Here is a 21,848-nt window from a genome sequence, read left to right as displayed (position 1 = left end):
AAACGAGTAATAATTTGGTGGAACTTCCAGAAAGCATCTCTCAAGTCTAACACTGTACCTATAAGTAATAATACCAAACTATTGGGGCTGCAGGTAGATGCTGGCCTGACGTACAGTTATCATGTCGACGGATTGAGCGCCAGGCTATCATCGGCATGCTATGCTTTGAGAATTTTAGCTAAACACTGTAGCTTAGACACATTAAGAATTGCTTATTATGGAACGGTGTATTCATTGCTTAAATTCAATATCATATTCTGGGGAAACAGCACTAACATAAGTTTGCTGTTCACTAACCAAAAAGTCGCACTAAGAATAATCACCAAGTCGCCACCGTTAACTACTTGTCGAAATGCATTTAGAAATAATGATCTTTTTGCCAGCAATATCTATTTTTGAACACATATTGTTTTTAAAACGAAATCCAAATTTATTTGAACGTTTCTTAGTCAATCACTCACACAACACAAGAGGCAGTCAGAATCAGTACAACCTTCCCCAACACAAGTTAACTTTAACTGAAAAACAGTGTACATATTTTTCAATAAAATGCTTTAATACTTTACCTAGAAAGCTTCGAGAAACACAAGGTTTGGGTAAGTTTAAAAAGGATTTGTTTAATCTTCTCGTTTTCATCGAACCTTACAATTTTGAGGAGTTCTTTCAAAAAGTGCAACGTTCTTAGCAATAAGTTAAATATGTATACATCTATCCACTGATAATAGATACTTTTTTCTTCTTTGACGTGTTTAAACATAATTACCCTGTAATTATTTGTTTTAAGAGACACGCTTGTTTATCTTCAAACGAGTGAATGTTCGTTTTGCTTAATGCTACAAATTCTCTATTTCCTTTGATGTAACCTCCAAGACATTTCTCAATTTGAGTTCTTATTTCAATTTGTAGGTGTGATTCCCCAAGCTACAAAATCATTCTGGTTCTGTAAATAAATGTTTTTTTTTAGGTTATAAGCACTTGGTCAATAGGGTTTTGTAGGTTGTTGTGATAGCACAGTTATTGAAAACCGAATTTGGTCATAAATAGTATTTTCTGAGCAGGATTAAAATTTATTTAACTTAAAACCGGTTAAACTCAAATCTTAGCTTTGCTATCAGTTTCTGACTGTTATGATTAGAATCCGGATTAAAAAGCACTAAAATTGTGAAAAAAAGCGCTTAAAAAGCAAAATCATTTTCCTCCAAAAATGCATAAAAATCTGTAAAAAAGCTTTAAAAAAGCACAAAACTCTTTCAGAGATACAATTTTTTTTACTATTTTTGAGTTCAACTTCTAAAAGTTTTCAAACTGCTTTAGAAGCATACGGAAGATTATAATTTGGAAGGTTTTTGAACTGTTTTGAACTGTAAAGAGCATATTGAAGGTTCTGGAATGCTTTAGAGGCATTTGGAAACTCTTACACGGTTCTAGGATTTTTTGGAAGCTTCTACACTGTTTTAAAAGACTTCCGAATGCTTTGGAGGTTCTGTAATGTTTTGAAATCTTTTTAGACTACTTTCGGAGCATTGAAGTTTCTGGACTGCTTTTAAGACATTTTACTTTGAACTTTTGGAAACTTTTAAATTGCTCTTGAAGCATGGGCCTTGAAACTTTTTGAGAGCTTCTAGACTAGTTGAAGACTATTTGGAATGCTTTAGACTGCTTGAACAGCATTTTGGAGTTTCTCCAGTGTTTTAAAACCTTTTTAGACTAATTTAGGAGCATTTGTAAGGTGTTTGGACAGTTTCAAGATCCTTGAAGGTTCTAAGGCATTTGAAACCTTGTAGACGTTTGAAGCTGTTACTGCTCTAGAAGTATACGGAAGCTTTTAGACTGTCTTGAAATATTTTGAGAGCTTTTAGATAAATTGAAAAGCATTTGTTAGTGTTCTAAAAGCTTTTGGAAGCTTCTAGTCTGTTTTGTAAGCTTTTGTAAGGCATTTTAGAGCTTCTATAGAGTTTTGGAATATTTTTACATTTTTTTAGACTACTTTAGGAGCATTTGGAAATTTTTTTGTGAGTTTGTAAATTGATACTTATACATTTTGCAGCATGTTTTTGTCGTTTCAATACAACAAAAGTCAATATTACCACTTGGCCCAATGGCCTACTGTGCGACGTTACAGAACCAATAAGATTACGTCAAAACTCCTGCGTTTTTCTGTCAAAGCAGTTATTAGTTTATTTTTAAAAAATTGAAAACTTGTTAAAAACTAGTTAAACCATACAAAAATAGCAGTAAATAAGCACAAAAAACTAAAATAAGCACAAAAAGAAGAAAAAAGCAAAAAAAGCATGAAAAAATCTGTCAAATGACGTGTTTTTGTATAAATCGTTCACATTAGATGTCAAAAGTTGGTTGCTTTTATTATTTACAAAAAGATAAATTTCTAGAAATCCGGACTCTAGTTATGATCTTTCATTTCAATGACTAAAGCTGGAAATAAACTGCTCGTTAAAAAGAATGGGACAGCAAAATTTTTAGTCTTTTTTGAGAGGCTGTAGGATTAAAAGGCATTTTCTTTCTCTTTCTGATGACCTAAATGATCTTTTTGAAAGTTGCCAGTATAGAGGGTGTAACTGAGGTGTAGTCAAAAAATGAAAAATTTGGCCTAACGCCATTTCTTGCAAAAATATTTTTTGGATTTCACAAGAACCTTAATCGACAGACTTAACTGTAAAAAGTAAGCCCAGATATGACCAAAAGCATATGTATTGACATTCAACCGGGTGGAAAGTGAGTACTTTGCGCGTGGAAAGTAAAAGCAGGTAAGTTTCATCTTTCCACCTGGTTAACACGTAAGAAATATTGCCAGTCAAAATTTTGTTTGGAATTATACAAAAAGCATTTGCCACTATTAATCGTGTCCCAAGAGGGTTTTGAGTTACTAAGGATAAGGTTAATTATGAGCATCGATAGGGCAATTAGTTTCTTATCGAGCAGGGCCGACGGTGTTCATGCATGTGTTAAATCGTGCGTTTGATTAAGAGGACTGCCATTAACATCATCGATCTCGCGTGCCCCGACTAATTCTCGACCCGGGGCTCCTCTATTAGACTGCCGTTCCTCGCAACAGCTGCGGCCTGGTGTCCTATTTATCTACAACGAAAACGCGTTCTACCCTGTCAGCCAGTCGAGGGAATTCCATTTACCGCAGAAGATAATTTGATGATAATTGATGGGTTTCATTATTTTCATCCTATTTTGATTTCCGCCCCATCGTCAAATCTCGACGAAATATTGTTTCAATAAGGACGACAATCGTTTCATCTCCGTAAATTATTTTTTTTTTATTTACTCTCAAGAACTAAATGTTGCATCACCGTCAATGTGTAGAGTGCAAGTGTGGACCCTTTTTGGCCAAACCGCAGACATTTGGTGGAGGTGCCTGTGTTTTGGGTTACGTTTTAGATAGATCAGGAACCTCGACAAATAATATAACCCTTGTTTTGTTCTCTTCAACCTCAAAGGTGTCTTGGTGTAAATAGACCTGCTTGCAGCTCCTTCTGTGTTTCGAAGGAATCCAAAATAAATGCCTTGAACTAGTGTACTCTTTTGCTCTAAGCTCTATCAAAAACACTGCCTCCTATCCTATACTAGAATAAGCCTAAAATGTCACTTTTAATGCAGCGCAGCGTTAGCGGTTTTCGTTTTGTGCACAAACGTATGCAGATGAAAAAGTACGATGAATAAGAGAGAATAAAGAAAAATTAAAGTGTCATTCCTGATTCAGATAGATAGAGCTTTTTATACATAAACGTCTATCCAAAACAAGTTGGTTAGAAAGCTTGTCCTAGAAAGTACAACAAACTATAAACTAAATTTGAAAACTGTCCGCCAAAGAGGAGCAGGTAATCGCAGTGTATCGTACACAATGGAATGTCACGTGACAACTGTCAAATTAAAGTCTGCTTGGTCTACGCAGAATAACCGAACACAACTAATGTTAATGCCGCCTATTTTTACTATGATGACGTGCAACGATAGATGTTTATTCAACAAATCCAAGTTAAAACTAGTGGTTTTTGTTATCTATTTGATTCATAGACACGCTGACCATTTAAAGTGAGTGTTTGCCAACTGTATATGTATAACAGGCTGGAAATCCCACCTAAAATATTATTCTAATGGTATTGTGACAGTAAATATGAGACTGTATAACATTGCGGGGTGTGCTGTAAATTTACTGTTGTTTAACTGATAACGCCGACTGTATATTGTATAGCGGCCGTTTTAGAGAGACCACGCGGAATATAAAACGTGTATTTGCCGACCTCGTCCAGTGTGCAAACTCCATTCGTTTTATATGAAAAAAAAATGTTCCCAGATTGCGGTTCTGGTCTAACTTCAACCTGGAACACCGGCCTTTAACCGTAAATGAACTCGACGTCCGGAAACTGGGACGCAAAAAGTAAGAAAAATAAAGCCTGCAAGGAAATCTTTCAGTGCGATGGAGAAACTTGAATTATGGGGCTTTGTATCTGACCGCATCAAATATGGATAAATGGGCGCGCGGGCAGCTAAAGTTATGAGGGTTGAGCTTCACGAGTCACGTTAGCTGGGATATCACGAGATTAGGGCCAGGACGCTTTATTGGACGTTGTAAGCCACTCTTCCTGGCCGGCAGATAAAGAAAACTGATGGATCATTGATCAAAGACTTGCGATACGTGCTCCACAAACCTAATAATAATGTTATAGGATTTTGCGAACTGAGAACAGGTCGATGGTCATAACTGGAAACATTTCTGACGTTCAGACCTCATCCGATTACTTTCCAGCGTTTTGGTTTTTATTAAAAGAATTGAGCAAAAATCTAATCCAGCTTTACCATTTCTCTTGTTTAACACTTGTCAGATTGTATCAAATAATACATGTCATATTGTCACGAACAAAAATTTTGTTCAGCAAGAGCTGTACCTGAAGTTAGTTTTACAACAATAACTAAACATCAATTTTAATGCAAATATCTTGACACCCTTTAAAGCCACAAATTACTTGCAATCCTTAAAATAATTCTAGTTAACAAGAATTTTGACTGTGTAAATTGACAACTAAGACAGATTAGTTTAGATAGCCTTCACTTTTAAACAATTTAAATGGGTGTAGGGTTCAATTTTGCTTCCAATCACTGTTGGTTGCAATGTTAAATCTCGTTAGGACCATGAGTAATTTTAATGTAAATTCGTCCTTATTGACATGAGTTTGTAAATATTAAATAGGTTTTAGTTAACTGCAAGTTTAACTGACACAAAAGCTTTTACACAGTTTGAAGAATCCACCACAAACTAGGGTTTGACCGTGTAAATTAAACTTCATCCTTATTGACTTCAATTTTTGAGGTTCAGTCACTAACAACAAGTTTAACGGAACTGTGTAAAACTGACTTTTAAACTCTTTATCTAATTTTTTCATTCGTTTGTTTCAGGCAGATTACCACCTTGACGACGTAATTTTTAAGTCAATGTTAATTTTAGAGTTTAAACTCCAGACTAAACTGAACCTTAATATAGCTCAGAGTTAACGACAGTTAAGTGTTTCAGTTTACCCTTAAACCGATATAATGTAGACTTTTGCAGTTTTACAGAACAAAATGATAAAAGTAAGCCCAAGTTGTGATGTGTCTAACATTCAGTTACACTACTAACCATTAAAAGTTGGAAAAAATCAATATACATATTTCGATCGGATGAGGCAAATTGATCCGTTACGAAATATCTATAAAAATTGACTACAGAATTAACAGCAATGTTGAAAACTGTGAAGATTGATCAGCCAACCTTGAAAATAACAGTCAAGAATGTTGATTTTATGTTTTAGAATAAACCTGGTTTAACAATTAACAGCATGAGCAAATAAACAACCCATTAACCTGGATAATCATTTTGACATTTCTCTAACCTGCCTAATAAGATTGTTACCAATCAGGAAAGGATGTAAAAGAGAAATTCAGCATCAGCAAGAGGAAATCTACTATCAGCATTGATAATCAACAGCTTCGGTGTGAAAAGCTTTTGCTTGGAAAATACGAACGTCCCAGGAAAAGAAGAGAAGGAAAGTCTCATTTTATTTAATGGAATGTACCAAGTACATAAAAACCGGCCTAAACTTAAAGCAGAGGGCACTGGGAATTGAAACATTTTATGTTTTTTTCTAGAAAGGTTTACGGCTCTTTTATGAATATTGAAAGGCGTTTATTGCGCTTTATCACCGGTGATGATGCGCCCCGTGATACCGTCAGATGTCATTATGTTTTTTTTGCGAATCGTGAGCTGCTACCTTTATTACTTATTTATACGTAAGAACGTTCATTTGTAAGTACAAAAGCTCAACCTTTTCTTCCATTAAGACGCTGAACAAACTCGTTTAAAAATAAGTCAATTTCTCCAGCGATAGTCTTAAAAGGAGAGACCGTGCTCCATGTCGTTACGAAAGATTCCTTCAGCCAGTTTCTAAGAGAAAACGATTTGTTACCGAATTATTTAAATTACTGAATAGATCGGATGTAATGGGCTTAATTTTGGACGAAAATGCGGAGCAGGAAAAATCCCTAATAATTGGGGATGCGATGAATGCGATGATGGATTTTCTTTTACTTCAATTAGATCGTCGCCGTAGCTTCTTAAAACCGAATTATTCCTTCCAGCCACTTGCCTAATTCCTACTTTCCTTTGTAAGTAACTCTTCATCGAAGAAGAAATTGACCTACAAAACCAAATGGATAGAAGATTTTTTTATTAAGTTTTTGTTAAACTGACACAAGAGAAGTCAAATTTCTCCTATCCACTATTTTCGAACGAAGGCAAAATTTTAAACTCGCTAAACTTTACAAAAAAAAAAACAGGTTAAGTATACAGAAAATAAAACAAAAATTGTGCAACAAATTGATTGTTTATTTGTCGTATTTGTCACATTCAAAACGGTGGCTGCATTCGTTTTCAGGTTCCGCGGAGCGAATGTGACGTCACAATGACGTAGTTTGACAGTTGGCCATATCATGATTTTGCCAAATTACGTTATCGTGACGTCACATTCGCTCTGTTTGCTCTATGCAGCGTAAAAACGATTGGTTGAGTTTTTCAATAAAATGTACCGTGGGTTAACGCGTTTTTAGGTTTAAACTGTTTGCGGGTAATGACGTCAACGTGCCTTAAATTAATTATCCTGTTTTAAATTCAATAAATACTGGAAAATGTTTGCCTATCACCTCTGCCCGCCAACCCAAGCAGTATATATCCGACACAAATAACGAAAATTTAAAGCCCATTGACCTCACACATCATGCAATGGGAATTATCAATTATCATTCAAATCACAACGAAACTTGCACATTGATCATGTGATCATATTCAACACCGTCCAAACCAGTCACGTGATCTAGTTTTGTCCAAACGACCATCAGTTTTCTGACTTTTAATCTGTCAGATTTATTGACGTTTGCCTTATTGGAGAGTGAACTGACAGCTGACAGAGAATGCGGAAATATGGCTGTGTTTGCGTCCGCCTATTCCAATTTTTGCAAATTCAAACAAAGCGAATAAAAAGGCCAATGTTGTATTAAACGGTGCATTTTCCATACTGCCAAACCAAAACAGGGAAACACACACAATTTAAATAGTAGAACTGGTATTTTGAATGCAAGTACCCCACCTAGCCAGGTTTTTAGGTCAGAAAGATTTAAAGGGACAGGTACAAAAACCTTTTCAAGTCCTGGATAATTAATTATCTTTTATGGTGCTGACAAAAGACATTTTTGTCATTTCAGATCTGAACTGGAGCTGTTTGAAAAGTGGGATGCAGTTTGGTGGGTCTTTAGCAAAGGTACCAAGCATTTTTCCTTGCACATTTGAAGCTTAACATTCAACAAAAAACTTAGGAAGGAAGCAATGGATTGGAGCGGGGTCAGGCCTCAGCTTTAAGGGTAGAGTGACATGCAGTCTGAGCCAAGTCGATATATCAATTCAGTATCAGATATTCTGTACAGCCCTGACGAGATTGAGTTCCTTTTGGAAGACATCAGAGACCTGGAGCCCACAAGTTATAAACCTGAAGAGATTCAGGTATATTTATACACGTTAGCATAGATTATTTTAGTGCATGGTTCTGTTATTTTTTTATTTCAAATAAAAAAGTTACACATTTTAGTTATTTTATTTAGTTTTATGCAAGACCAAGTGTTTCATGTTTTATTAGTGCATCATAGTGCAGTGTGAGGTAGTTAAATTAGGTAAGTAAGTACACTTTCTTTAGTTTGTTACACAGGGACCCAAATGCATAAACACGCTTTGTATGTTTGCTGTTGCTGTTTTCCAGGCAGCCTCCGATGGCATGCTGTATGTGTTGCAGGATTTTGAGATAGCCGGCAGCCGTACAGACGCCTTAAACGCCGAATGTGGCATTGGAGACGGCTGCGAGTTGGACTCGCCTCTGGGAACAGTCAACTCATGGGACTCACACTCCCATTACCGCAGAATGGCATCCTCACCAGACTTATCCCTGTATTCAGGGGTGATTCTGTACTGCGACTATGCTCACTTGAAGACCCCAACTGGGTTTCTAAGAATTTTGCTTTTGGTACTTTTTTACCTTTATTATGATTAATTGTAAAGTAACCTGGTGTTTTTTAAGGCTACTGCTATAGCTTGTTTGGTCTGTTTGTGCACATGTGGAACAGTACAAGTGGGGTTGTTTATGCTGCCTCTTGTTGGCAGAATAAGGCTTATGATGTTTGTCACCCTTCTGAGTGTTTTTGTCACTTGTTTGCTGCTATTTCTTGATATCTCCCACACAGTGTATCTGTTTCCATTTAATTGGGGTAAAGTGGTAAGTAATTAACATATCTTGATTAATAAGTAAAATAACACAATTTTTGCACCTTTTTTCTAAAGGTTTTTGTTGAACTGACTTAGAGACTCTAGTTCCAAAATAGTACTTTTAGGACTCAATCATTTGGTTATTTTTTTAAACATTCACTGTTAAGGACAAGATAGACTTCTGAGTGTTGCCTCACATTCTTTAATTCATTTCATTAGACCAAGAACCAATAAAAATATGTGGTTTATTACATCATACTACTTAGATTATTTTGAGGTTTTTGTTAGTTTCCCAAATAAACAGTGTGAGTTCAGGTATAGTGAAAAGGAACAAATCTCCATAACAAGACACTGTTTTCAGTGTAAGTTTTTGTTCAATAATGCTCTTCTTGTTTGCTACTGATCTTGTCACATTTTAAAGTGGATTTCAAAGGCTTTAAACATTACGGCTTACAAAGTCTAAGAGTAAATGGTGTAAATAAGGGTGAAAATTTAAAAAAATGGAACTATCAAAATGTGCCCTCCAAGGGTGTATAAATTTTGATTGTTTGGTCATATATTAAAGCTTTAGCAGACTTAAAGTGCTTAAACTTAAATGTTCCAATAAATTGATTTAAATTACCAGAAACCTCTAGGGCTATTCTGAAAGTGCCAGAGACTTCTAAATGCTACTAACTTTCTAAATAATGGAATAAGCTTCTACAAGATTCTTAAAACCTTCCCAGAGCTGTTTTAAATTTTCAGAGATTTCTAAATAATACTGCAAACCTTCTAGAAATTGCCAGAGGCTTCTACAAGTGTTTGAAACCTTGTATAATAATTGTTGGTCAAATACTATACAATTATACAATTTATTGTAGCCCCTGCTTTAAGTTATAACCTAAATCAAACATCAACATACATGTTTTGCCAGTGATTGTGTAATACAACAGTCTGAAGTCACTAAACAAACTACAGTAGGTTCTAATAATTAAAGCAATAATAGACATGTTGAATACTTCAGCTAAATACTTATTAATTAAAATCTAAAGCCAAAAATATTTCAAAATTAACAATTTATAAAAGAATTTTAATAATGGTGGTTAGCACCAGAAGAAGGCTCAAAAAGGGTAAGTATACAAAATATGAATCCTTAAGAATTTGAATGTCAGACTATAAGTTACTATTATTATTTTTTTTACAGAATGCATATTTGTATGTAAGCCTTAGTGTACTGTTCCTCATAGCTTCATCACTGTTGTTCCATATGGTGTTTTTATCAGAGGCCTTTGCGTGGGTGCCCAAATGGACTCAACAACAATTGCTGGTGACTGGGGTAAGTGAATGAATTTCCCATTTGTCTCTCTTACTGGCTTATACATCCAGTGACCCATTTTCAAAGTGCAATTAAATATTTTGTGGGTTTTAGACTTGAAAACTATGTTTTTTCTGTCAATTTTTCAGAGTCTAGGCTACGTATGTTGTATAGAATCCGTAATCATATGCGTGTTGCAACAATGCAAAGCCAAACTATATCATCCAGTGGGAGAAGATCCCAGCATGACTCTACAGGACCGTCATCAGTCGCCCGATCAAAGTCCTCAACATAAAGTGACGATTAATCAAATGACGCACAATTTCCGGTCAATCGGCAACACGCAATTGATCTCCTCGACGACAGTCAAGCAACTTACCTTAGAAATTGACGACGTCCAGCCTTGTTCATCGAAAAGCTTAGAACCATACAGGATGGCATGATAGACCTTTTACGATTAGGTTTTAGGATGTTAACTTTGAGCTGTACGTGAATTTATAGGTTTCTTGAAATTGATGTAATATCCTCGAAGTGTCTACAGGTGTATAGAAAACTGGTTTTTACAGTTTGAGACATCCCATCTCACTGCTGTTTAGCCATACTAGATCGTCAAATAAATATTATAGTACAATATTTTTTATATAAGTTTTAGGTACCGATATAGAGTTAGTTTTTGCAACAAAAAAAGAAAGTCGACTCATTAGTTTGTACTGATAGCGTTTGATAAAGCATTTTCACTTTACTGTACGTTGGAAAGTGTGTAGTAGTTTTTACATTTTCCTTGCGTTATGTGTACAAGTGACGACACTGCCTGATATAGACAGATGTTGTAGAAAATACTTTTTCTTACACCTCCCTTAATACCTCATATTATACGTTGTTTACTAAAAGTCGTGAAACTATATAAACACTTTCCTAATTATATTACTATAATATCATGAGTACCGAGTTGTTTATTGTAACTTTCAAAGTTTACTTTTAGAAGGGGCATTTGCCTCTAAAACAAATCTCTTTTAGATTATATCTAGCAAAAGTTTCCTATATTTCACTCGTTCAACAAAGCAAAAAAAAACCGTTGTATATAGTGTACGATATTTACTTTAGGTCCAAATCAAAGTGTTCTCTCTTACCTGGAAAAATCGTTTTTTTGTAGAATACATGCATTTTATTGTGTTCTTGAATGAAAATCCAAATACTTAATGGTAAATATATTTGGTGATCCTTATTTAATATAGTTGTTTTTAAATGGTTCCTAGTTAAAATAATAGTAATTTTACTTCGCAAGTACAAGCAAAGCAAAATGCTTTTTTTTATTCAAATGACCGATTAAAACATTTTCAAACAATCAAACTGCCATTAGAACTAAGCTTGCCCTAAGAAAAAGAAGAGGGGACGACTATCACTTTTTGCTGTCAGCTGTCTATGAGGATTGTCATTTGGCAGACCACAGTTTGTTTACAAATTTTCAATTTTTATTATGCTAGTTTTTACATATTTCGCATCATTTGCTTGAATTTTTGAAAATACTACTTGATAACCAAAAAATACAATGCCTTACGCTAATCAGCCTTCAGTACATATTACAGACCTTACTGACGAAAATGTTAAATTTTACATAGAAGACACAGATCTAAGGTAAATTGTAATGCTTTTTTTATAACATGTTGAAGCCCACAGTTCCTGTAAATTTGGTCCCTAAATTTAAACCTACAGTTTATGAGTTTAAGAGAACTTAGCTCTGCATTTATATGAAACAAACGCAAATTTCACAATTCTGGAAAACTAACATCACATACAATTTTATTTTAGTGTTGCTAACAGTATTAGAAGAGTTTTAATAGCAGAAACTCCCACTCTAGCAATTGATTGGGTGAAATTAGAGGCAAACTCAACAGTACTGAGTGATGAGTTTCTAGCCCACCGCATTGGCCTTATTCCACTTATATCTGATGAAGTTGTGCAAAGATTGCAATATCCCAGGGTAAACCATTTCCAACAATACATTACACTTTTATCCAATATAACAGTAATTTCAGGACTGCATTTGTACTGATTTCTGCCAAGAATGCAGTGTGGAATTCACACTGGATGTTAAATGCACTGATGATCAAACCAGGCATGTCACTACAGCTGATTTAAAGTCTAGTGATCCAAGAGTTATTCCTGCCACTTCAAAACATCGTGACGAAGACTCAGCTGAGTATGGAGAAACTGATGAGATCTTGATAGTGAAGTTGAGAAAGGGACAAGAATTGAAAGTAAGGGCTTATGCAAAAAAAGGGTTTGGCAAGGAACATGCCAAGTGGAATCCAACTTGTGGAGTGGCTTTTGAGTATGATCCAGACAATGCTATGAGACATACTTTGTATCCTAAACCTGATGAGTGGCCAAAGAGTGAATACAGTGAGCTTGATGATGACCAATGTAAGTTACTTGTTTGTGTGTTGAAAATCAAACTGTTGAGCTCGAAAAGCAACTTGCTGTTGACATTGTGCTTCAGATGAGGCTACCTACAATTGGGAGTTGAAACCCAACAAATTCTTTTACAATGTTGAGGCTGCTGGTCAGTTGAGGCCTGAAAACATTGTAATTATGGGTGTGGCCATGTTAAAGGAGAAACTATCCAATCTGCAGACACAGCTCAGTCACGAATTACAAAATGACGCTTTGGCTATAGCTTAGATACCATTTTTTGTTGTAACAATAAAATATATGTATTAAACCGTCTTTTATAGAAGTTGCTACCTTAATTACTTTATAAAAAAATGACTGACATTTAGATACCAATTTTTGTCACCTTTGTTACATCTTGTCATGAATAGTTTTAACGATAAGTTGAAATTGGACGCCTTTAAAGAAAAGACGACTTACTTAAACGACTATAAACAGTACTGCAACGTCAAACGTGCCTCGGTTAAAACTGATAGACCTCTGAAAGAAACTCCTGTGAAATCGCCACCTCCTAGGCAGTATGACGACCAGGAAACGTTTGCAAAATGGAAAGACAGAGTGTATATTCCATTCAATTTGTTTTTTGAACCGAAGCCGATAATACAAACTGATCCCAGAAAACCCTTTATAGAACTAGTGAGTCACAAAGAAACTCAATAAATGTCCTCAAGTCTAAAAAAAGCCTTGTAACTTTGACAGGCTCCTCTTCCTGAAGATGACAAAATCAAAGCAATTAAAACTAGACCACGCATTTACATGGCACCAGCATGTAGTATGGACGACGTACCAGATCCAGAAATCAGAAGTTTACTATGCGACTACATGTACACTACAGAATGGAGAAAAGCTGAAATAGAGGGCGCATCCGGTTTCAAGTCCAAAACGCCCAACATAGCAAAAATTGACACGAAAGATACGGTGATTTACTATTCTTCATCACTTACAAAGTAAGGCATTGATTGGGTTTGCAGGTTAGCTTACAAACAGACCTGTACCCCCCATTAGAGGAGAGATTCTTACGTCAAGGAAAACAATGGGATGACAGTCAACGACGAGGTTCTTCAGACCCTACCAAGGACTTTTGGGTTCACAAAGACCCACCTGTGATGTAAGTTCAGTCTTTGATAAGGTCTGTTCACAGAGAGGCAATCCCTGACTGGTTTCCAACTCAGAAACAGTAAATGTCAAGTTTCGTTGGTTGAACGCTCACGTGACAATGACGTTTTCTGACTTGTGGCCAATGGATGTATCTATTTCTCTGATTACTAGTTGGAGATTCTCTCTGCGAACAGACCTATAGTCAACAGAGTAAAGTTGTGGGTTGTTTAGATGTGGCGCTTGCGTGAATCCTTTACAAAACATTGTTCCTCAAGCGGTTAAAGAAGAAATTAAAAAAGCTATCCACGATGGTAAGCTGAGGCTGGCGCACGATTTGCCTCCTCCTAGTTACGCAGGTTATAAACCGCGGTCTTCGAATGGAGTTAGCATTTCCAAGTGGGACACTCAAGTAACCAATCCCATGTTGACAGTTGCTCAAGCTATCACAGCCAGATATGCAGAGGATAGTCGGAAGTAGAGTATATTTGATGAGAATAATATATGAACAAGTTATACAGCAAAACATAATGCATGTGTTTTTAATGGGGAAAAAATGTAGTTTTTAAGAAACCAAGTTTTAACTAACGAAAATGGAAATGACTACAAAATGAGGGCATGGTAAGTAATTTCTTTTTTTCTGCCCAAAAAAACTGAACAAAGGAAAAAGAAGGACTATGACCAGGATATAGTAGGCTCAGATTAACATAGCAAAGCAAATAAGTATGTTCCAAATATAATTTCAAACTAATTTACGACATATAATACTCGATAAATGATTAGAACTTATTGACTTCTAAAAAGCTGTAAAACTCAACAACTTTATTTAAAATCTTAACAATTAGGATCCCAATTAACAAGCAATAAAACCTTTAATTAAACAATAAATATATCAATTTTTACTACTAAAGCAGCTTAACCAAATAATCAGTCTACGCGATAAATAGATACGAAATAGCCTGACTAGCTTTGACCCTAACTTCGTCGGAATCGTCCCGCATTAACCTAATCAGTTTATCACAAATAGTGTCCAGGGACACTTTATGCTTATTATCTACAGATAGTTCGCCGTACAACAAACCAGTAACTAAGGCGGCGTTACTTCGTATTGGAATCCATTGACTCTTTAAATATGACACGCTCGTCATCACGAACAAATAGAATAAATCCTGAAGATCAACAGCCTAAAAAGTTACAAAACCCCAAATTCAGAAAAGCGGTTCATTTGATTGACAAAAATTTCAACCGATTATCAAATTTAAATAATAAAATTCGGTCCAAACTTACCATAAGCTTGATCAGATCCTTAATAAAATCCGTATAGTGCAAATTGGCGTCATCTATCAAATGCTCCTGGATCATAGTGTTTACTCCAGGGCTATCCAAATGCGGCGCCACTTTTCTTAATGTATATTTGCACGCCTGTAAAATTCACATAACACCCTCAAAATCCCAAAAGTGCGTAAAATTCAAACTACCTTCACTACATAAATGTCAGGATCGCACAAATGGAGCAACAAACTGATCAGATTGCCTTGGATCTGTTCCTTGAACGCCTCGATATTTGCGTCCGGACCCAAAGACCCGGCCAAATCGCCCAATAATTGAAACGAAGCCCGTCTTAAATGACAATCCTCCTGTCCGAACAATAGCTTAATTCGGACGGCAGCCGTCACTTGAAACGAGTGGAATTTGTAACCGTCCAAAGCGTTCAATAGCTTCGAAAATGTCAGTAAGGATTCTAGAATCACTTCGCTTTCATTTCTGCATCAAAGTATATTTTTAGTTTTGAACAATTTTAACACACTAAATAAGTTAATTTAAAATACTGTCAACCCGGAAATAGGTTTAAGTTCTAGTTTCCATCAAGAAACAATTTGTAGATTATTTCTCTCTTGTATTTTAATTATTATAATTTTACCGATGACATCGTTATAATAACTTACTACACATTCACTACCTGGAAAGAGAATAAATCATCAAAACTTACCCTAAACTATTATAGTCCAAACTGTTCATCAACACTCCTAAAATCTGATTGCAGTAACGAGCTACCAGTTCCTTACGCAAATTTTCAGCAGCATAACCCAAACCTTCCAATCCAATTTTACGGACCGAACAACTGCGATCCATCTGAATGTCCAGGATCATTTCCAGCAAGTTCTCAATAAGTACAGTTTGTTCGCTGTGGTTGTTGCCTTGCTTCAGAAGGTAAGTGAAGAACGCCACCACCGCCACCTTTTGTGGCTCCAATTCGGAGCGGATAAAAGGGCCAAGGCAGGCCACGATCCAAGATAACGCCTGCGGTCTGTCAACGCAAATATTGTTTACCAACGTTTCCACCACTTGTAGAAACATTGTCTTGTCATCAGTGGTGTCCAAAGCGTTGTAATGGAGCAAGTTGGTTGCCATGTGGTTTAGCTCGCAACAAATCAAGAAGAGTCTGTAAATACAAAGTTGGCTGGTTTCAACTAAGAGTTTGTGATACTCACCTGAAAGTTTCGAAAGCCACTTTGGCCGGATTGAGCTTATAAGCCTCTCGATTCAAGACGAAACTGTAACGGTCCTTTTTGTCGATTGAACTTTTGGTTACCGGAGCGGAGCATCCAATGTACGACGCCAAACATATAAGAAGCAACGAGAATAATTCAGGAAATTGAGCCAGGCAATTGTCTTTCAATTGAGGGTTTTTTAGCAGTTCGTGGAGGGCGCAGACTGCTTGCAAAGGCGGTAAGGCGGCCACTTTTATGTCCGTCGAACCTTGTTCTTCGTAGAGCGGTGTAGTTTTTATTAGCTTCTTGATTTGATCCAGCAAATCCATCACAAGGGTGTTGTCGTTTGATAGCACTGACCAACAGTCGCATATTGAACTGAAAAATTTAGAAAACAAGGTGTTTTATCATGCAGGCAAAAACTAGTTAAATCGTGAGCCATTGTATACAATAAAAGAATATGCGGAGAAAAACATCTTTGACGACAAATCCACTCACCTGTCATAAGGTAAAGGTTGCATCAACAAAATTCCACCAACAATGCGGGAATGATGACTGGCTAAACTGGATAGAGCCCTCAGCGTCGAAGACTTAGTCCTCGGACACTGAATCTTATCCAACTGTCCGAGAATAGCCTCAGCAACGTGGGCAACCTGGTTTTGGATCTCGTTGCCCTTATTTTTGAGAACAATGTTCAGGACGACGCTGGTTCCGTTCGAACTGCTCGGCTCGCAATCGAGCAGCGATTCGCAAAGGCCGTCGATAAAGTGGAGCACTTGGAACTGAGGCAGGTTGGTTGATATTACTTGTGCCAGGTCGGAGGTGAGCGTGAAGAGCAGTTTGGGATCGTCCGATTCGATGTTTTGTTGCACATTGTTCAAACTTTTGCTTACTACTTTGTCGCGATCGCGCATGTGGCCTTCATAGCGGCCAGCAATGGAAAGGACGAGGCACACACATTCTACCGCCACCTGTGTAAGGTCACCTTTAATTTATTTTTCCCAGAAGCAATATCAAAGAGTCAATAGTAGTTGAGTTGAGGATAAAGGGACAATTTTGATTAACTCTTTCATAATTAACAACTTACCTTTCTAATTGTCTTATTGGGATCAGTACACCTAGGCACAATCTTGGCCAACAAACTACCTGTTTGACCAAAAGTGCTAGGAAGGTCGTGAGCAAACCTCATATGATTTAGGTAAGTCTGCAATACTAGCCGGAGTGTTTCTACTGCAGGCAACCTTTGTTCCGCCTTCTTTTTACATAACCACCCTTCGAGCAACGTTGCCAGCTCGTCCAATGTTACCGGCGACACACTCTGCACAACTAACTCTTGCACAAACAGATTCAGCTCTGTAAAACTCTTGGTGACAAAGGGTACTAGCTTCATATCACCGTAATAGTTGCCATTATCCGTATTGTTCGGGTTGATTTTGCAATATATTGCTGAGGCGTTGTATACATTGTCAAAGAACAGTTTTACTAATCGGATTCTGTCTTCAGACTCTAATGGTAGGGGTAGTTTGATCAAGGCGGTCATAGCTGATATGATCAGCGGAAAAAGTTCTATGTAGTCGGGACCGCTATGCAACTGCATCTGACTGAACACCACGTCGATCACTTTGTCTCTTTCATTCATTTTGATGTGTAGCTGGTTGCGGTTCGGATGCATAGCGTCCGCCACACTTTGTATACCTTTCAAACACACACGCTTGATAGCAAACTCTTTAGAATCACTCAGTTCTTTCAGCACAAACTCTAAAATCTCGCTTTCTATCACTCGGATGAGCTGATCTCCCGGTGCTTCGTTACACACTTCAGAGTAACTGTATAGAATGACATAACGCAGCCTTTCGACCCCTAATTCTTGAGCATGCGTTTTCATAAAGGAAAACAGTTTGGTAGATTTTTTGTTTAAAACTTCTTTGCGAATGTGTGAGAGTTTTTCGAGAACTAATTGCAAATGGACGCGCGAGACTATGCCCACAGATTCAGCGCATGCGTGTAATTCAGAGTAGTCGGTTAAGCGAACGTTACTTAGAAGAGCGTCTAGAGTATGTAGCACCGTTTCTTTAGATTTGAGATAGCTGAGAACGATAGCAATAAACTTGAGAAGAAAACGCTTTTCAGTCAGTTTTGTTTGGATGTCTTCCCGTTCAGGTAGTACAGTATTTCTGAAATGAAATACATGATTTTTTCTCAGTATATGCACAATGTTTAAACAGTAATTTAGACATAAGATAAAAATAACACACTTTGTAAGAGGTTTTAAGTAACAAGTGTGGAATACCAAAGACGTTCTGAAAATTACGTTTTTATCTGCTTAGCTAAGGACTCTTTGAAAGTTCTAAACAACACTTCTTCTCGTTTTCACCTGAAGAAATTAAACTGGATAAAAACACTGTGAGTATTAAGGTAGTAAGTATTAAGTGTTAGATTTACAAGATACACTAACAAAAAAGCACTTTATAGACTTAATTTTGACCCAATATATGAAGAATGTACAAATACCTATAACGTAACTTACCTATTCGTGTTGTAAAGCTCAAGCTGTCTTTGGGCTTTAGCTAACAGAATCTCATTAAACGCGCCATTCTCCACGTTGCTCAACAATAAGTTAATAAAATCGAACAACTGGTCCTGCCATTCAACACTGTTGAAACCGTCGTAGTTTTGATCCAAATATTTGCCCAATTGAGGCAATTTTACGTCCCATACAGTTTTGTAGCTGCTCACGTCGCATGGCGCGACTTTACGTAAAAAGTTCAGTAAAAAAGTGCCACGCATCGACACTAGAGGACTGGACAACAGGATCATGCATTTGACAAAGGCTTCTTCACAACTAGGGGGAATGTCCCTTTTCGAAGCTAAATAGGTGAGACAACGCAATAAAATTGCTGTGGCGTCTTCGTAGTTACTCCCCAAAAAACATTTCAGTAGAAGTTGCCAGAGAGTTTGGTCTAGTTCAGGTAGTGACGTGGTCAAAACGTAAAGGGAGGTGTCTGCTAATGTTTGGATTTCTAGTAAATCGTCTGGCGTAACGTCAGTGTTTTTGGGAAGTGATTGTTTGCAGCACATTTTTAATACAAATTCTAAGTAGTGTTCAGCTCCATCTGGGTTTAGTTCTAAAAAGAAAACAACAAAATATATTTAAACTAAAATGACAAAGTTTGTAATTTAATAAATTGTTACCTTTGTTAATAAGGACTTTCTTATGAGCCAAAGCTACAACAATCTTCACCAACACCTTCTTGATTTTAACATGAGAGTGTACCAGCAAATCATTGATGTGTTTTAGTATATCCTTCAATCTTCTATGAATTGTCTGTTCTGCGCTGTACGCAATTAAATGTGTAATCACTATAAGACCTTTAAGTTTATCTCGGTCGTTGTTATTCTTCAAATGAACCAAAAGACGGTCTATTGTAGTGTCCGTAAAATATATGGCCATGCACTCATAACAACGTAACACTTCTGAATGGCACCTAGCTGATTCCGGTTGAGCATAATCCGGGTTAGTGCAAATAAAATCAGATAAGTGGTTGAGAATCATTGATAGTGAAGGTTCCAGCAACATGCCATTTACGCTAGCTCCTTTAGTAAGTACAGCATACAAGCACTTTGTTACGTAATACGGATTGACGTTTCGTTTGTATAAAGTCATAAGCAACGGAATTATTCTAGGGATCTGCTGTGAAACTTTATCAATTGGTAGTATCACAAATATGGCTGATAAAGCTTCAAGAACACCCTCAACCACCTTAGTTTCACGCGTCTGCAACCAGCTACCGAACAACACATCATAAGCCATTCCTAGCTCAGTTTTGAACGTTTCCGTAGTAATCGTCGGATCAGGGACTTGTTCGAGATTTGATACGTATTCCACTAAGCTTTCGCAAAAATTCTGTAAAGCTACAATAAAAACTTAGTATAACCTTTACACTGGAAGTTAAAATCATACCAAAAGCAAATGCTTGCTTTAAATGGTCAGCTTTTAGTCCACCAAGTAAAGGCAGCATTATATTTAAAATATCCTTCAGATATGGAATCACGCCATAAGCATTAGTATTAGCTAAAGCACCTAAAGTGCGCGGAATCGTATAATGTGGTATAACGCCAGCTTGTAAATTTTGCAACAAAGCGTCTGTTACCTACAACGGCAACAGCACTTATTCAATCTAACTCAACACACAGTTGTATTAAAGTTACCTTGATGTAATGCAAACGCCCTAAAGCAACTAGAATATCAGATGCAGGAGCCTGAACAACTGGTTCATACACATTACTCTCAGTCATCATTCTCAAACTGAACTCAACTGTTCTGATAACGGTATCACCGTCGATGTTCTCAATATGTTCAGAACATACTTTGCTCATGAGATTTAATATGTGGCCAATATGATCATTGGGAAGTTTTGCAGTTTCAGAGCAAAACATACAACAAGACAACAGAACTTGATTGGGTTGTTTGTCTGCTAGTTTCAATAGAGAGGTGATGACTGCTTCAAATACTGCAGGTGTCTTGTCTGATAGATTGCCCAGAAGGGCTCCAATGGCCACTTAAAAAAATTCATTAATACAGGGTGTTGCAAATAAAATTTATTTTTTAAACATATTTTGGAAACTAGTTGAAATAGTGAATAAAAAGTCCATAAGTTTACAGTGGAGGTGTTGTTTAGGGTGTTTTCCACCAAAAAAAATTCTTTATGGTGAAACTAATTTACAGAAAGATTTTAAAAAAAAATTCCAGATTTTAGTCAGTTTCAGTCAAATATCTAATCTCGTTTAAAATCAAGGTAAAAAATAAGTTTGTATTAGATTAAAGTTAAGTACCACATAACACAATAAGAGTGAATATGAAGGCCATATACCATATCACATCATGATAAACTTTTAATTTTTCGACATGACACAAATGTTCAATTAAACAAAAAATACTGATACTTAAGTTCAACAGTATTTTTTGCATGAATATAATTGAAAAGTTAGAATAAGTTTTTGATCCCCATTTCATGTTGATTGGTCAATTTAATATGATTAACTTATTGGAGAAATTGGTGTACAATTATGTCATTTGACAGTTCATTGTATGATCACTTTGGTTCCATTCCTGAGCATCAGCATGAGCAATTGTGATGTAATTTGCTTGATCCATGAAGTGTCAACTCCTAAGTCAACTCAAATGCAGCTCAAGCTTTATTTGAATTCTGCCAATATTTTTCAGATGGGATTGGCTATGGTTATATGTTATTAGATCACACAAATAGTCAGTTCAAAAATTTAGAGAATTCAATATTTTTTCATGTCTTTAGTTAGAGCAGGACAGCCCTAACCTTGGCCCTAACCATATCATATCTTTTTAGTCAGTTAAGAAAATAACATATTTCTGTATAAGAATGAAAGCTGTTATTTATAATATAACTAAAACTTTAATGAACGAAAAAATGGAAACAATTGGATACTGTTTAGAATCTTATTAACCCATAGATACCTTGTAGTTGAGATTCGGCCATAAACTTCATGGTTTTGCTGCAATATCTTCACTTAACATCTGTTATTTTTTTGTTGTTTCATTGGTAAACTTAACACGTGATATAATACGACTTTTTTGCAATAACTTTATCAATAAAAATAATTATAAAATGACTTGTTTTGTTTACAATTTTGGCAACAATGAAATAATAACCTATTTGTTTTCTGTCAGATT

General features: G+C 36.3%; 4 protein-coding genes across 8 annotated transcripts; 3 read left to right on the top strand and 1 right to left on the bottom strand.

Annotated features, from left to right (window-relative positions):
- Window positions 1-7,448: 7,448 nt before the first annotated feature.
- On the top strand, window positions 7,449-11,333 carry LOC145725603 (uncharacterized). 5 transcript variants are annotated; one of them, XM_081974411.1, is made up of 7 exons: window positions 7,449-7,633; window positions 7,762-7,817; window positions 7,873-8,056; window positions 8,343-8,570; window positions 8,625-8,819; window positions 9,993-10,124; window positions 10,253-11,333. In XM_081974411.1, the coding sequence occupies exons 3-7, from the start codon at window positions 7,928-7,930 to the stop codon at window positions 10,544-10,546; spliced, it is 978 nt and encodes a 325-aa protein (XP_081830537.1). In that variant the 5' UTR covers window positions 7,449-7,633; window positions 7,762-7,817; window positions 7,873-7,927; the 3' UTR covers window positions 10,547-11,333. The 5 variants fall into 5 exon arrangements, with proteins under 5 accessions (XP_081830537.1, XP_081830535.1, XP_081830533.1 ...); XM_081974409.1 differs by having other exon boundaries at window positions 7,449-7,662; XM_081974407.1 differs by having other exon boundaries at window positions 7,449-7,685.
- Window positions 11,334-11,549: 216 nt separating this feature from the next.
- Window positions 11,550-12,825, top strand: Polr2C (RNA polymerase III subunit RpII33). Its single transcript, XM_081974413.1, has 4 exons — window positions 11,550-11,738; window positions 11,913-12,084; window positions 12,140-12,527; window positions 12,604-12,825. Exons 1-4 carry the CDS (start codon window positions 11,653-11,655, stop codon window positions 12,783-12,785), a joined length of 828 nt encoding a protein of 275 aa, XP_081830539.1. The 5' UTR covers window positions 11,550-11,652; the 3' UTR covers window positions 12,786-12,825.
- A 43-nt stretch (window positions 12,826-12,868) lies between these two features.
- LOC145725604 (uncharacterized) lies at window positions 12,869-14,180 on the top strand. The gene is made up of 4 exons (XM_081974412.1): window positions 12,869-13,190; window positions 13,254-13,472; window positions 13,526-13,662; window positions 13,884-14,180. Exons 1-4 carry the CDS (start codon window positions 12,918-12,920, stop codon window positions 14,128-14,130), a joined length of 876 nt encoding a protein of 291 aa, XP_081830538.1. The 5' UTR covers window positions 12,869-12,917; the 3' UTR covers window positions 14,131-14,180.
- Window positions 14,181-14,369: 189 nt separating this feature from the next.
- Window positions 14,370-21,831, bottom strand: c11.1 (maestro heat like repeat family protein c11.1). Its single transcript, XM_081974403.1, has 12 exons — window positions 21,633-21,831; window positions 20,351-20,700; window positions 20,103-20,292; window positions 19,334-20,053; window positions 18,669-19,266; window positions 17,229-18,315; window positions 16,640-17,112; window positions 16,142-16,519; window positions 15,640-16,092; window positions 15,128-15,413; window positions 14,937-15,071; window positions 14,370-14,833 (listed from the first exon to the last, which is right to left on the bottom strand). Exons 1-12 carry the CDS (start codon window positions 21,661-21,663, stop codon window positions 14,582-14,584), a joined length of 4,953 nt encoding a protein of 1,650 aa, XP_081830529.1. The 5' UTR covers window positions 21,664-21,831; the 3' UTR covers window positions 14,370-14,581.
- Window positions 21,832-21,848: the final 17 nt, after the last annotated feature.

This window comes from Ips typographus, linkage group LG2 (genome assembly GCF_016097725.1).
Source record: "Ips typographus isolate SLU linkage group LG2, UJ_Ityp_2.0, whole genome shotgun sequence".
Classification (NCBI taxonomy): domain Eukaryota; kingdom Metazoa; phylum Arthropoda; class Insecta; order Coleoptera; family Curculionidae; genus Ips; species Ips typographus.
Note: the sequence above shows the minus strand (reverse complement) of the source record. Positions and strands in the feature narration are given on the sequence as shown.